The sequence below is a fragment of the Pinus tabuliformis genome, chromosome 1_2 (assembly GCF_031772625.1).
Source record: "Pinus tabuliformis cultivar Carrire ecotype Pingquan chromosome 1_2, CPIR1, whole genome shotgun sequence".
In the NCBI taxonomy this organism is placed as follows: Eukaryota; Viridiplantae; Streptophyta; class Pinopsida; order Pinales; family Pinaceae; genus Pinus; species Pinus tabuliformis.
The window spans coordinates 676631416-676648581 of record NC_142298.1 but is presented as its reverse complement, the minus strand read 5'-3'; the positions used below and the strand labels follow the sequence as shown (position 1 = coordinate 676648581).

General features: G+C 36.3%; 1 protein-coding gene across 4 annotated transcripts in view; it reads right to left on the bottom strand.

Annotated features, from left to right (window-relative positions):
• Window positions 1-17166, bottom strand: part of LOC149207494 (uncharacterized) — a 177715-nt gene that overhangs the window by 123029 nt on the left and 37520 nt on the right. For all 4 annotated transcript variants that reach the window (XR_016252636.1, XM_089395738.1, XM_089395739.1 and 1 more), the window contains exons 5-8: window positions 11605-11632; window positions 11169-11267; window positions 10802-10871; window positions 10600-10634 (exon numbers count right to left, since the gene is read on the bottom strand). Coding sequence is in view for 3 of the 4 variants with exons in the window: in XM_089395738.1 (XP_089251864.1) it covers window positions 10600-10634; window positions 10802-10871; window positions 11169-11267; window positions 11605-11632 (232 nt within the window). In the remaining variant the exon portion in view is untranslated. The remainder of the gene's footprint in view (window positions 1-10599; window positions 10635-10801; window positions 10872-11168; window positions 11268-11604; window positions 11633-17166) is intronic.

Genomic DNA, 17166 nt, shown 5'->3' with positions numbered 1-17166 from the left:
TTTTACAGAATGCTGGAAATTGCAGAAATAAAAATCAGCAGTAATAAACAGCTATTAAAACACATTTAAACACTGAGATTTTTGGTCAATGTGACCCTGGAAAAACCCCCTACAACTCTTGGGGAAAACCAGTTCGAGAGCTCTTCTTTATTCCTGAAAATGCCTTTTTCACAATGAGAAATATTCAGCGAAAAAATCAGCAAGCAAATTTACAACTTATCTCTTTTCCCATGCCTCACAGCAAACTGGAAATTACAGCAAACAGGACAGCAATAAATGTTGTATGGCCTCCTCGATTTTCGTGCCCACTTTCAGTATTAAATGTTGTTGTACGGCCAGCATTAAATGCGTTGTACAGAGTGCAATAAATGCGTTGTACTGCCTGCAATAAATGCACTGTACGGCCCTCGTTTTGCGTGCAGAAAAATCAGCAAATTGCTCCTCGATTTTTGTGTAAACCACTCCTCGAAAATCGTGCCAAAATCTGTTTTTCACCGTGTGCTGAACCAACTGTACAAATCGGTTCAACTGTTGCCTTGGAATGTGTGCCAAGTTGTTGTCTCCTTCTCCTCCCTGCTCAGAAATCTCTCTTGCTCTCTTGCTCTCCGTCTCCCAATCTGCTCATGAAAAAATGAATGACCTTTTCCTCCTTTTCCTCCTTTAATCTAACCCCAAGTGACTTTTGGGTGATCCAAGTGATTTTTTGGTAATCCATAAATCCAATGGCTGAAATAGATTGAGATCTAAGGCTGAGATTAAATGCTCATTTAAATCTCACTTTTTATTTTTTAATTCACCCCACTTTGATAAAGACCCACTTAGTCATTTATTTCCAAAGTCACTTTTCATTTCTAATTTTTCATTGACTTTATAAAAGTCACTTTAAAATTAGACTTAATAACTTCATCACTTAAAGTCACTTTTAAATTAGATTTAACTTTAAAAATTATAAAGTTACTTTAGGAGAAAAATTAAATTCTTTTGGACACTTTTCCCTAGGTCAAAGATCAAAGCCTAAGGGAACCACCTATCCTCCGGTACCAAATTTCAACAAATTGTTGGCATTTTGGCACCGGTGTGGCGTTATGGTACAGGTGTTGTCCTTGATGGCAACTCACTTTAATGACAGATCTCAGTTCAGGCGCTCAGAATGAAGGAAATCTTGTATACGCATGTTCACCTTGCCGAAGAAGCGTATACACGCGGGTTATACGTTCAAATGTCGCGTATGCATATACACGCACTTTTATGCACAGAAAAGCGTGTACATGGTGGGAAACTTATTTTTGCTCCGTGGTTGTTAGTCCTTGGAATTTGAACCTATGGTTTTGGACCATGGTATCTCGTCAGAAGTGTTGACCCCAGGTTTTGGGCCCTTGGTATTGGTTTATTATGGTTTTGGACCGTGGTATTATGGAAGGGCTAAAACTATAAAAGAGGAAGGAGATCATGTGGCAAAGCATCATCTGATTTATTGAATATCTGATATTGTGCTAGATTTGGAATACTGGTGATTGGGTTATGGTGCAGATCTAGATCTAAATGAAGGAGGAACCTGAGCGCGAGAAGGATAAAGACTATTGATGGATCAAAATCTCAAGGCTTGAACATTGGTATCTCTGTATGATTTTGATTTGTTATATGGGGCGCACTCCAGATCTATAAATCTGGGTTAACTAATGTCTGAATGTTTAAAAGAATAAATTATCTTTTATAGATCTGTACGCAGATTCAGTGAAGTGCAGGTGCGTATACACGCTTTTTCTGTGAATGAAAGAAGCATATACGCAGGTTGGTTGTGGTACAGAAGCGTATACGCGCAGATTGATGAATAGTGAAGTAGCGTACATATCTTGATTTATGTTCTAGCTGCCTCTGTTTTATTGCTACAGTGTTCTGGGTTCAGAATTGGTGTTTGATTACAGTTACTGTGTTTTGGGTACAGCTGACAGAGAAGTGTTTATCTGATTCAGTTTTTGATTGGTGAAAAGGGTTTGGTTGATGCAAAAATACTTGACGTTTGATTGATATTACTTGTGGATCCAGTCTGAAAATTAATGAAACGAGGTCCCTAAAAGCAGAGAGAAGGTTGCTACTAGTATCTCAAGCTAGTACAAGAACTAAGGGGGTTGGAGCTCCCTTCCAGGAAAAATGGAGAACGAGAGAGAGTTGTAGCTCTCTGCAGGTTGCAGCCTGCGTACTGGTAAAGACTGCACCAGTGCAAAACACTGTAAAGAAAAGTTTCTAATTAAAAAGAAGATAGAGACAAATTGCAGCAGGGGGTTTTCACCGACATTGGGTTTCCTCCTTATATCTTGTGTTCATGTGTGTGACTGTCTTCTGCTCTGTTTCACTGGTTCTAGTATTGTTTATTTGCTTCTAATTCACAGATTAATAACTGACATCTGAAAGATAAATCAAATTATAAGTCTACTTTATATACGCGGTTTTCCTTATCTGAAGTTGCGTATATACGCGGTTTTTATTAACTGAAGTAGCGTATATTATCTGAAGTTGAAAAAGGAAATATTTGTCTTGATAATACTGATTCACCCCCCCCCCCCCTCAGTATTATTTCCAACAATCCATTCATTGGTGAGGCCTTTTGACAATCTGTTTAGTGGAAAGAAATTATTATGAGGTAGTTTCACACTTGTTCCACACCTTATCTGTACATTTTCTTTTCTAATGAAAACCTTGTGGGTAACCTGTCAATGTTGATTACAATGCCTGACTGAATAAGCACATTAAGTGAAGCATACGACAGAGGCAACTACCTCAGGGGATTAACCTTAATGCCTCCTGCATGAAGGTTAAAGCAATCAACCACTCAGGCTAGCCCATTGGGCTATCTAATCCTTACATTTTATGACTAGGATAAATGAAAATACCTTTTAGGAATTTCCTTATCCATGTGCAAATTAGGTATATTGGATAATGACAGATATAGTAACAAATCAAGGTATGTATACCATTTATCCATGCATAGTCTAAGTACACAAATTAATTGGTGTTAAGACGGGGTGTAACTAATTGAGTGTGACCTGATTATAGGGTCAACAAATTATTCATAAAGTGACAAATAAGTCATACATAACGAGATATGACATTTAAGTTCCATTATTCGTTGTTAGTAACTGCTCACCTAATCTAGAATGGAAGAATCAATCCATCACAGAGATCGCTTGATGCATGATAAAAGGACATCATGTAAGTTGTCAGTTTTGGGTTGAAGTTGTTTAATCAGAAGTTTTTTGTTGATTTGAAGTCCCACAAAGGAAGTGTGTGGTTAGGCTCCTTATAGGATTTGGTTAGGAAAGAAAACATAGGTAAGAAAATTTCAATTTTTTTGGTTGTTTGACATATTGACATGTTCCACAGAAAAATAGACAAAAATGTTGATTTTTAATGTACCATGGACAAGTGGTTTCCCATGGGTTAGTCTCTACCTAGGGAAACGTGTCTAAAATAATTCTTTTCCTAAGTGACTTTATAAAGTGAAAGTGACTTTATAAGTGGTAAAGTCAATGTTAAATTATAAAGTGAAATATGACTTTAGACATAAAGTACAATGGGGATACTTTATTTAAAGGGTGAGTTAAAAAATAGAAAGTGAAAATTAAATTCACATTTATTCTCATCCCTTGATCTAAATGAATATGAGCCATTAGATCTTAGGGTTGCCCAAAAGTCATTTAGGAAAACAAAAAGAAAAGAGACATTGCATTCATTCTTCATGAGCAGATTGGAGAAACGATGCTAAGAGCTAGAGAAAAGTTCTGAAGGAAAAAGTTGCAGAGAGCTGAAGGAGTGATTTTTGGGCAAAGCTGGGCACGGAAATCAAGGCATAGAAGATAGTAGAAGGTACAGTACGAACAGAATTTAATGTTGTGAGCTGCACAGCGTTCGAAAGAAGTTTTTGAAAAAAAATAGAAAACCCGTACAGTACAGTCTGTATCCGTACAGTACATATTTTCAGCTTCAAGTGGGCATGGAAATCGAGGCAAAGTGGGCATGGTTTTCAAGGAGTTTTGGGCTGAAGAGATAAGTTGTATTTTGCTGTTTTGTTTTGTCTGCAAATGTATTTTTCTTGAACTTGAAAGATAAATAAATTTGAAGAGCTCTCTAACAGGTTTTCCCCAGAGAAGATTGAAGGGGTTTTGCCTAGGTCTAAGTTGACCAAAAATCTGTGTATTTTTATGTGTGTTGCTGGTCTGTTTATGTCCATATTTATTTTCAGGATGCATTGACAGTCCTATGTGTTTTAATCTGAAAATTTCATTTCCAGAATTCTATATGTTGAATGTATGTTTATGGGAAAGGGCATTTAACTAAATGGAAGCAGTGTTGCGAAAATCGCGATATCATCGCAATAACAATAAAAAATCGCGAGTTTTTGAAAATGTCGATATTATCAACCGATTATTATGAAAAAAAACCATCGCGAAATTATCGCATTAACTTCAAATTATCGCAATAAGTTCATAATAATCGCGATTCAATCTGATATTATCGTGGGGGTGGCGGTCAGTGGGTTTTATAAGACAAAAAATGAAAAAAAAAATCATTTTGAATAGACAGCGGCATCAGCGTGGATTAGGAGCTGAAGAGGAGAAAAACCCTAGTGGATTGGGAGTTGAGAAGGAGAAAAACCCTGGTGGATTGAAAGTTGAGGAGGAGAGGAACCCTGGAAGACGTCTACTAGGTCAGAGGAGGAGGAAGCTTGGAAATTTTAGCATCCCAAGCAAGAGAACTTCCTCTTTGGATCAAATTTCTCCGACAAACCATAGTTTCCAGGTATGGGCATCAAATTTGGCCATTTTTGTTTTGGTTTTTTCTTGTTTTTGCTTGGGTTTTTATAACCCACTATTTATCAAGAAATTTTGAGTGGGTTTGATGGTGTTTTTTTTTCAATTTTGTTGCATAGAGTGGAGAGAATTCATTTTGGATTGAGTTGAGGTTTTTTTGTTTGTTAAATTGTCAAAAATTCAATGTGTTGTGTCATGTATGTAATTTTTTTTTAATTTTTGTAACTTGCAATTCTTATTGTGCCATAGTTTCAACTGCAAAGTTCAAACTTCATCTTACATTAAAACTCAAGAGTTCAACAAAGTTACAAACATGCCAAGGAAATTGGACCCTCTGTGGGAATTTGGTGAACCTGATGGAGGGAATTTGGTGACTTGCAAGTTGTGTGGGCATCATATGTCAGGGGGGTTTATAAATTGAAGTATCACCTTACACAAATCCCTGGATTTTATGTAGGGCTTTGCACAAATACAAATGCGGAAATCATCCGAAGAGCCATGAGATCATTGAAAGAATTAGAGCAAGAGAGAATGGCCAAAGCAGAAATGAAGAAGCAACTAGCAGAGAGGGTGTTAGGCTCAGGTGAACATGGAATTGGCATTGGTTCTACTTCAGCATCAATATCTACAACCAACCGGTAGCTGCCTCATCATTTTTTGTTCCTAGAACCACGCCTGGTTCACAACCATCTATCACTTCAATGCTTAAAAAAAATGAGAAAGAACAAGCTGACAAGTTGCTAGGCAAATTTCTCCTTTGGAATGATATTCCTTTCAGCGTTGCAAGGAATAATCCATTTTTCCAGCGTGTTGTTGATGCTATTGCAACTGTTGGCCTAGGGTACAAAATTCCTTCTTATGATGACTTTAGAGGCCGGATTCTTCAAGATGAAAAGGTTGACTGCACCAAAAGGATGGAGAAGTTTAGGGCATCATGGGCACAAACAGTGTGCACTGTGATGTCAGAGGGTTGGACTGACCAAAAGGGCAGAACCCTTATAAACTTCTTGGTTAGTTGTCCCAAGGGGACAATGTTTATGAAATCTGTTGATGTATCTTCACATATCAAAGATGCAAAAATTTTATGTGATTTGGTGGATGCGTTTATTTTGGAGGTAGGTGCAGAATATGTTGTCCAAGTCATAACGGACAATGCTGCAAATTATGTTGTTGCTGGCAGACTGCTTATGGAGAGGCATCCTACTTTATTTTGGACACCTTATGCTGCACATTGTATTGATTTGATGTTGGACATAGGAAAATTTCCCTTTGTCAAAGATATTGTTGAGTCATCAAAAATCATTACAAACTTTATATATAATAATGCATCTGGGCATAGCTTGATGAGAAAATTTACCAAGAACAAGGAGTTGGTACGCCCCGCCATTACACGGTTTGCCACCAGTTTCATATCTCTTCAATCCCTCTTGAATTCTACATGGGATGTGAAGAGAATGTTTCTTTCGGAGGAGTCACGTGCTTTGACAATTAGCTGCAAACCAGAGGGAGAGACCATATGCAGATTAGTTTCATACCAGGAAGACTTCTGGGATGGAGTGCAGGTGGTGTGCATCGTTACTGAACCTTTGGTAAAGGTGCTTTGATTGGTTGATGGTAAGAAGCCCGCAATGGGCTATTTGTATGAAGCCATGGACAGGACCAAAGAATCCATTCGGGCCTACTATGATGATAAGGGAGATGAGGGGTTTCAGAAACAATTCCTCCCATGGGAAGTGATTGATGAACGAAGGAACAACACACTCCATCATCCCATTCATGCTGCAGGGATCTACCTAAAACCCTGCATTTTCTTACCCATGTGGGTTCGTATTTGATGCTGAGATCATGGATGGATTCTTAACCTGTGTTCAGAGGATGGTGTGATCTCCAGCAGAACGTGTAGAAATCTCCAAAGAAATGGAGATATATAGGATGGCAGGTGGCACATTTGGCTTTGAAATGGCTGTGACTGATAAGACGACTAAAATTCCAGGTATTTTTTAGTTTGTTTCAAATTTCATTGTCTCTTCAAGTTCATAACTTCATATTTTGCTTCAACTTTCAAATTTCATTTTTTTCTTATGTTTATTTTATTTGTAATTTTGTTGTAGATGCATGGTGGAGAATCTATGGTGCTAGAGTACCCAATTTGCAAAAGCTTGCCATTCGAATCCTCAGCCAAACATGTAGCTCCTCAGGATGCGAGCACAACTAGAGTGTATTTGAAAAAATACACAACAAGAAACACAACAGGTTAAACTTAAAACTTAAAATATTGCAAATTTCCAATTAATTTTTTTAATTCATTAAACAATATGTTTTTATAATTATTATTTTATGATCTTTTATACAGGTTGGAGTCCCAGCAACTTAATGACATGGTCTACGTCAACTACAATATTTGATTGTGGTTGAGGCAACTTGAGAGGATACCTGATATTGAGGCCATCTCATTGGATGGAATTAACACCACTGCTGCATGGAGTGTTGAGGCCGAGAAGCCTCTCATGGAGTCTGTGGATGATTGGTTAGAGCAAGAGGTAGTGGAAGGCGTAGAGGGGGAGGAGGAGGAGGAGCAACAAGAGGAGGAAGTGACGCCACCTACCCAGGCTACCCCTGCCACTAGTAGAGGGCGTGGTCTACCTCCTCTAGCTCCTACTTCTTCAAGTTCTAGAGCACAGCAGAGTCCACCACCAACTCCACCGGCATCTACATCTAGAGGGAAAGCGAAAGCTATTGCATTTTCTCGCAAGAGGGGCAGAGGAAATCAGTAGTATTAGACTTTAGTTATTTGGTTCATTTCATTGTATATGACATTATGACTCATGATATGAGATAAATTATTATATTTTTTGTTGATATTTCGAGGCTGAGTTGGGACTCAAGAGTCAAGACTTACTATTCAGGTCATGATTCGTTGTTATGTGTGATGTAGCACTAGAAATGATATTACACAACTTATATATTAGTTCTTTTATCATATTTATGTGTCAATGCATTTATTTTATGTTGTAAATGCTTTAGATATTAAAAAAATTGAAAAAAATGAATATTTTTGTATTTGCCGATTTTTTCCCGATTTTTACTATTTTTTCTGATTTTTTCCCTCACCGATATTATCCCGATAACGATTTTTGCAACATTGAATGGAAGTGATAAGGTGAAATTAAAACCGGGTTGGGCTTGAAGGAAACTTTTTAGTCATCAAATTTCAACAAAAAATTGGAAGCCATAAGTAGGAAGTCCATATTTATTGGATATAGCATTGAATCAAATGCATACAAGAAATACGATCCAGTAAATAGGAAATTGTTATGAATAGAGCGGTAATTTTTAATGAGAAACCCCACATGTGCAAACATCCGAATGGAAAGCTGATGTTTTGCAGATTGATAAAAAAAAAGAGTTCAAACTCAAATCTCCTATCATATATAAAAGAAAGAAAAGAGAAGAAGACAAAGAAGAGGAGGAAAAAAAAATCAAGCTAGAATTATAAGAAGAAGATGGCCAAGGAGGTGGATGTTAGTTCGTGGCTCTCAAAAAAGCTAAGTTACCGGATCCGGCCCTCTGGGGTACAGGATCCACGGATCTGATCCAGATTCGGATCCGGATCCGCCTAAATACGTCCAAGAACCGACACGTGGCGTATTAATGTTTGTTAGAAACGGATGTTGAAATCTGGAAACGGATCCCGTGTCACTTTTCCGGATTTCTAAGTTTTTTGCCATGCTGTTTTTACTTTGTAGACATTCGTGGTGTCTGCGGGAATCACATTTGGGTCTCATGGGTCTCATATAGACGTAGAGTAGATAGTTCCGCAGAGTTTTTTATTTTCTTCCTTGACACTGCAGAGAGCGAACGAACAGCAGACAAAAAAACCGAGCTTTCACCACGCTGCAAAATCCGTCCGAAATTACAAACTTTCATCGATCGGTTGATGGAAACGATGCAGAAATGCCAAGTTTCGGAGACAAGTCAGTCCAACATGAAATGGCTCTTGACTTAAAACTCGAAAGACGGCTAGTGGCGTCAAGATTCGAATGGAGGGAAGCCAGGGGGAAGTCGTCGCTGGCAGTGATTTTCTAACAAAATGTAATCAAAATAGACCTATATTTTGACTTATAGATTGGGATTTTAACATATATATTTTTTTTTCTAAATTTTATTAATTAATTTAAAATTTAAAACAATATATAAAATTTATACAAATTTCAAATATATATATATATATAATTTTAAATTTAGTTTTCTCTTAATAAACTTAAAACATAGATATGTATTTTTTAAATTATATTACTTTTTATTTATAATTTAGTTTTGAGTTATAGATTGGACTTTGAACATATATTTTTTATTTTAAAATTTTTTTTTCTAATTTTTATTGATTAATTTAAAATTTAAAATGATATATAAAATTTATACAAATTTAAATATACATATAGATATATAGATATAATTTTAAATTTAGTTTTGTCTTAATAATCTTAAAATATAGGTGTGTGGGCGTAAACTAATGATGGTGTTTTATGAATGCAAACTTAAAAAACAACAATTTGTTAATTTGAAGAGATAATTAAAGATGAACTTGAATATATGGTAAAAGCACAAAATGAATGAAAATTATTTAGCTTTAATATATATAAAAATGTATCAATATATAATTTTATTTACAAAAATTGAGTGTAACTATGAGAAATTTGATTTTTACTTATAGTATTTGTTTTCACATGCAAATATAATGCATATAGATTATATTCCCATCGATGCTAACTTTGAGTACGTGAGCAAAGGAATTTTGCTACAAAACTTTTAGAATTGTAGAGAATACCTCAATCACATTTTTCTAATTTATAATTTCAACTTTATATGTTTTATAAAATTATGATAGCCATTATATCTTTGAAATTGCTTGGACTTCTATGAGTAAAAGGTTCTTAAAGTTATCAAACAATTTGTAGGTCTCACTCTATACTAGTGCATAATATAATTTTTTTAAATGATTAAGACCCAAAAAAGGTTATAGAGAAGTAATTGAGGTATGCATTTTAACATTTTGATATGTCAAGTCAAAAATATATTAAGAAGTATATATTTTGTGTCTATTATTAATTTTATTATATTTTTTAATATTATTATATTTTTTGTACTTGCCGTATCCGGATCCTAGATTTTCAAAAAACTAGCAAATCCGGATCCGGATCCGTATCCGAATCCTGGTAACTTAGCAAAAAAGGCCAAAATAACTCTACAAGGTGCTTCAAGATGCAATGCTAGATTAGATGTGGCAAGGTTAGAGGAGAACAAGGTCAAAATCACCATATCAAGTAAATCTTGCTTCAACGAAAAGTGAAGTTGTGAATTCTTATGGTCTGGGTTCTTTTAAGGAAGCAAATGGCAAACAAGAATAGATAGATGAAATGCAAATAGAATATGATGCATTAATGAAAAACGAGACTAGGTACTACAGAGTACTGCTCCCAAGGTCCACTTAAGCAATCAGTCTTCCATTTGAAGATTCTTCCCCACACCCCCCTCCCCTATTGAATTTTGTAACCATGGTCAGTCTTCATAGTTTCTAGTTCTTCACAATCACACCTTCACTGCTTCATTAAGCATTGAAGAAAATGAAAAACAGAGCATCGATAACAAATTTGCACTTGCATATGTACTTTGAATACTTGATAAACAGTTCATAAAAGGTAAACAATCAACATATTCTACAATGAGAAGTTCTTTGGTATGGAAAAGTTATAGACATCAAAGGAGTTGTTGTTTAAAGGGCTGAAAGTACCTGAAAGAATTTTTTCCCACATAGGTTGCTAGTGGCTGTCGCATAAAATAAACAAGCAAACCCGGTCAGTGTGCTTACCTAGAGATTTTGCTTGGACTTCTATAAATTTCACATGTAAGTTTACTTCTAAGAATGTTTATAGTATATACAGGATTAACTTTGTGCAACTAAATACAAAAATGCAGGGCATATAAAAGTAAACCTTTTGAACATTCTCTGAGCCATAACTTGATTCCCCAATGCCAGCAACTGGGATATCCCATAGTCTAACTCTGTAAATATAAGAAATGAATTAGGATAACCCCAACTGTGCTTTAGCCTAGCTTAGTGAGTGCTCATACTAGTCAAAGTGAGTTTTCATTGAACAAACTTGTATTGACAGGGAGAAAATGTACCCAACCCCCAAAAAAAAAATTCTAATAAATACAATTCCAAAGATCAGTAAAATTTAAGCATCCATATCATGAAAAAGTAGATAACATAATACCCATTTAATCTGGCTTGTCAAATACTAAAAAATAGCAAGTGTAACCAATAATTTCCACAAAATATGTCATGTAGATTCTTACGTGCAATCATCTCCGCAAGAAATAAGCCGCTCTCCTTCTGTAGACACAGTCAAACCACGCACCGCTCCTCTATGACCTGGAAATTGTTGAATTGTGCGCCTAACTTACAAGCATCCATTAGTTACTTTAAAATCAGAAACGTGCAAACTACAAAAAATATGGTTGCAACTTAATAAGGAAATATGGTTGCAAACTACAAAAAATATGGTTGCAAGAGATAATTAAGAACCAAAAAAGGCAGTCTCTTAGTTATAATACAAAACAACTCTATCCTTGTCTACCATGAAAATCAATCCATGAAATTAAATGGTAAAACATTCAAAACTATTCTAACTGATCAGATGCTTTTCAGCCCTCTACAGATAGCATATCATATTGACACAAAAATTGTGATCTACAACCATGTAAAGATCAATGAAGCAACATAGGATCATACCTGGCCGCAATGTCCCAGAGCCGGATATCTGACAACAAATCACAAAAACAAAAAGATTCACTTAACCCCTCTTTGACTAAAAGAGCTAAATAGCAAAACCTTCACAATAAAATATAACTCTACCCCTAAAAAATGGGTCAACCCAAAAGAAGGAAAATCTCAAGAAACAAAGAGAATGGGAACCAACAAAATCTGTCCTAAAATGGCTTTGTAGGCATAGGCAATGCTGCCCATGCCATTTCAGACCTAAGTGAAAACAGTCCCACTGGACTTGCTTTTCACCAGGATCAAGAAGAACTAGTCAAATCTGATGTGCGAGCACATGATGATCTGAATATCAGAAAACGCAGAATTGCCAAAAATGGAAGTTTCCCGGAAACTGGAAAAAAATGAATATCAAAGGTTATGCCATGAATCTTCTGGTAATAGACCAGTGTGACTGAGTCTCACTGGACCTTAACCCTTCGGTATCAAGAAGCACTGTATGGGTTAACAGGGTTCTAGTACAGAGGTCCGTTTAATGCAAATAAAAAAAAATGAAAAAAAGGATCAATTTCAGTCAATATTAAGTATTTACTTGTACCAGGGTTTCTATAATAGGAGTTTGTTAATTGCATTCAGGAGATACTGACAGTCCTTTTTAAAGGAGTTGAAATTGAAAGTCCTTTTTGGCAGACATCCATATTTTTCAAATATTTGTTGGTTTTGTAGCATGGATTCCTACCCACACTTTTGTATTGTATGAAGGGTCAAGCCTCGTCCCAATCAAGGAAATAAGGTGCTTCTCTAATAATCCGATTTTCTTCTAAAATATCATAACCATAAAAAGCCAACTCTTGTTACTATACATTTTACCAGATGTTCAATTCCCTTTTGAAAAATCTGTTATAAATAAATGACTAGATATCATGGGCGCTACCTTTCTGATATAAATGAAGATGCATTTCCATAGTTCTGTCTAGTTAAATAAACATTTCTTTCATTGTTATGTACTGTTTCTATATGTTTTAAAACATGAAATCCTATGAACATTTACAATCCTCCCACGACTATGATTCAAGTACAACTTACAAATGGCCAATCTTAGAAAGTAAAGCATTAAGTTAGGCTAGGGTTGCGGTTGATCTCTCCATTTACAATGATTCATTTATGTCTTGGCACTGTCCCAATGTTGGACTAATTGATGTAAAGCATCAATCAGATGCTGGAACCTTTTGCTCATCCATATTATTGAGACATGCTCTTACTTCAAATAGAATTCAAGATTTATGGAAAGGATCCCTATATTGTCAAAGTCACAAAGAGCTTAAATGGAATATCTTCATTCGAAAAATAAATGTTCTGGTCTCAATCCTAATATTCAGAAATCTGTTTTACTCTATCATGTTCCCTAATTGGGTTAGAACACATACAGAAAGATGACTCTGCAAAAAGTTAATGAATTGAGACTTAACTTGGAGAATGTAAACCAAATGATAATTGACTAGATGTTTCTAGAAACTGAAACCACTACATTATTATAAGTAATCTAAACTTCAAGGGTGCAAGTTTCCATAGTAAACTTGTTAGGCTCAACATCCAATGCACAAGGGAAGAAAAAACAAGAAACAATGGGATATATGCAAAGGGTCCAGGTTAACTGTTTTAGTCAAACCCTTGTATGGCATTGAAAATCTTTCGTGAATTTGTAATTTATTCTTATTATATAACTGCTTCCAATGACAGATAAAGACATACAATGTAGCATTAGTTATACTGATTGCAGTTAAAGAATTGTTTTAGCTATGACATTTTTAAGCTGCGGATGTTCATCAATTTGGAGATGTTGGCATTTTTATTGGAAACCTTCGAAGATTTATAGAAGAAGTCATACCTGAATTCGTGAAGAAAATCTGATTTATAATACATGCAGATGTTAAAACCATGTACATAAACTTAAATTAATATCGATATATATGAAGTTTTCATCTGTCCAAAATTCTCTTATTACAGAAATTGATTTTCAGCTGTCATTTTCTTCATGGTTTGGTAATTTCCAGCATTTATATGTCCTACTAATTTGATATATAATATAAGTCTGAAATTGTTGAAGGGATTTAACATTTATATTGAAGATAAGAGGGCAGATTTATCGCTGTAAGTCTCCAATAATTGCAGCGAACTCCAATCTGTTTTGTTCATGAAAATGTTGACCTAAATGGCTGAAACTTGTTGGCATATATCTCGTATCTTCTCTCTTGGATCACCAGGTATATTGGGGTTGATATCAAGTGAAATATTGTCCACTGTTTGCTGCTGAAGTTTATATTTCAGTTCATCCCTAAGGCTGATAATTCACAGGGATTAGATCCATTGAACCCCCAAAGAGGTGAAATTTCTGAAATTGCAAAAGAAACCTCAATTTATGAATTTTTTACACCGATGTCACTAAAGAATTTGTAGATATAGAAATTGGCATTATCTCAAACACTAGAAACAAAATATGCGCTCACGAACATGTTGAAGTGTTATGAATAAAATTCATATAAAAATAATAAATGTAAGTATAAATACAATAATAATAAATAATAATTTGTCAAACACACATGGAGAAGACAGCAAAAGTAGGATAAACGTGAGTTGCATTCTATTAACAATATTCACATATAAATACAATTCTTTGTGACCCTTGGTCTTCATATACCAAGTGGTCTCTTGGACTCCGGTGACTGTTCACATTCCACACCAACCCATAGAGGATTAGGTGTCCAAGAAGAGAGCTCTAATACAAAATGTGCAAAAATGCATGCAGCACTAGGCTGAATGTACTCTCTGAAATGTTGGCATAAAGTGGTGATTTAAGAATGACCACCAACACTGGAACGCTTAGTGCAGTTCCTGGAACTCTTCCAAATCTTGCAAGAAGCTGAGGTCTTTTGCTAGAGGAAGTGCTCCTTAATGCTTTGAAGAGGGAGACCTTCAATCTGGAAGAAGGAAGGTCTACATCCTGCATAAAAGGTGAGAACCTCAACCTGAAAAGGGAGGTCTCAACCTGCAGTGGTTTAAGGATGACCACCAATTTTGGAATGCTTAATGCAATTCCTAGAACTCTTCCAGAACTAGCAAGAAGTTGAAGTCTTCTGCTAGAGGAAGTGTCCCCAAATCTTTGAAGAGGGAGAAGCTCAGCCTGAAAAGGGAGGTCTCACCCCGCATGGATGGTTTAAGGTTGACCACCAACAGATAGGCATGCTCAGGGGCATCTCCGTCTCTGGCTACAACTCTGAATCTGGTATGGTAGGTTGTGGCTCAAGCTCGCTTGATGTGACTTTGAAGCTTGTAGATAGATGACCATCACTTCCCCCCGTGTCAGATACAAGGTGAGAAGATGGAGAAAACCCAACTGCAAGATCTTTTAATATTCGAGAAGAGATTATGACATATGACTGAAATATCTTCTTGGTTGTTGAAGCCCATTGCCAAGAAGCGATCCATCCAAGATGAATCTTTGTTCTTGCAGGAGGCTTGTTTTTGAAGCATATGTGTGAAGAATGAGTACGTTGACCACAATGCTTACACGGATGAAAATCAAAATAGTGATCTTTCATATGGCCAACTCGGTCACAGTGTTGGCATTTAACAACTTTTGGCTACAAATGTGGAGGAGCAGAATCTGGAACAGGTGAAGGTGAACTGCCATGAAGAAATCCAACACTTTGAAATTGAATGGGCTTGGAATAGTCTGGAATATGAAAGGATGCCTCCTTATCATATCCAAGACATGTTTTGTACTTGTCGTTGACAAGCTCTTCCCAAGGTCTAATGATTGGCTTGAGAAGTGTAGACTGAATTTCCACACCTGTATTCAAATCTGCTTCTGAAATGAGCACTTGATCTGTATCAACCTCAACAATATTGATTTGATGACTTGCTAGTTGTTGATGGGTGTCTGTCTCAATGTTTTGAACAAAAACAGGTTCAGAATGTTGTCTTTTATGTTACTCATCTTGTTGTAGCAATAATTCAAGCTGCAAAAATTCAATGTTTTCTTTTGCATCTTGTGAACAAGTCCGAATATCAAAGAGAGCGTCCTTATTGATTTGGACCATCTCATCAACGGTGGAATTAATTAGAGTAATTAGTAACTCTAATACCTCAGTAATTTTGAACATTTTTCAAGCTCAACTAATAAGAGCAAGTAAAAATTTTGGCCTTAAAGATAGAAAATGATACCAACATAGAGTTTTTTTAGGTGTATAATTCACTCAACAAAGATGTGAGAGGGAGATATTATTGCCTTGTATAGGTCATGAGATCAGATATTGTTGCTAAGGAGGATTTTAGAAATAATATGACAATAAAACTCACAACTAACACTTCAAATTCCACCTTCTTACACTAATAGAAGTTCAACCAATGTGGTCAAATTCAAACATCTCAAAATGAGGCACCACTTCAAAGTTTTTGAGCTTTTGTTCGTTTCCTTGGAGCAATTTGAGTTTCAGCCTCCTTCCTTTTGAAACAATATCAACTCTATAAAAGAAATTCAGTATACCTGCCAGAAACATAGTAGATTGTACGTAGATGTTCGTTGCTGATAGTGGCACATATAAATGGCTTGACTTCAAGGTTCAACGCACATGGATGCTTTGGCATTCAATACATCAACAGACATATAATTCAACCCATATTACGCTCAGCATCTGAATGGAACCCACAAGGCACATGTTTATAAATGTTTGAAGACATGAATTAAACTCTCGAACACCATGAATGGCATAGCAGATGCATTGAGAAGGGCACTATCACTCATGTCGGAAAGAAGTAGTCACCCTATCAATCAAAATCTCCACAACTAATGAGGATAAATCATGGCATTCCAAAAGGTATGATCAGCATGTAACGCACACACATTCTAGCAAGAGAGTATAAAGAGTTACAGCAGTTGTCCCTTCCCTTTGTACTTGCACAATTTTGTTTTGTTTTAATGCAAAATTCTTCTTTAACACCCTCCCAAGAAATACTCAGTCGGGTTTTAACATAGAAAACCCCAGTGAAGCAGTTTCTATGATTCAATAACGAGGATGGCCACCAATGGAGGAACACCGACAACACCACCGCAGGCAACAACGGCACAGATGCCGACAAACAATGAGAAAAAGCCCACTGGAGGAGTGGATGCCTTCAGCCGAGAGGTTGTTGGAATTGCAGTGGCGCAAATATGCGAAGGTGTCGAGTTCCAATCCTGCCAGAAATCCGCCTTCGAAGCTCTGGCAGATATTGCCATCCGCTACCTCTGCAACGTCGGTAAGGCCGCTCACTACTTCGTTGGCCTCGCGGCTAGAACGGAATGCAACGCCTTCATGTGATACACGCCATGGAGGACATGATCCTAACGATGTCATGACAGAATTTATTGAAGGAATGGTTGAAACTTATCTAAATTTGCAATACTTGGATGGCTATCTTGAGGTCAAGGTAGTATTGTGAGCTGATGTTTCTAGAGGGGCATACAACAAGGTTGTTGTTATCTCAAGAGGTGGAGTCAGCACATGCTTGGGACAACCTACAATTGCGTGGGTTGCT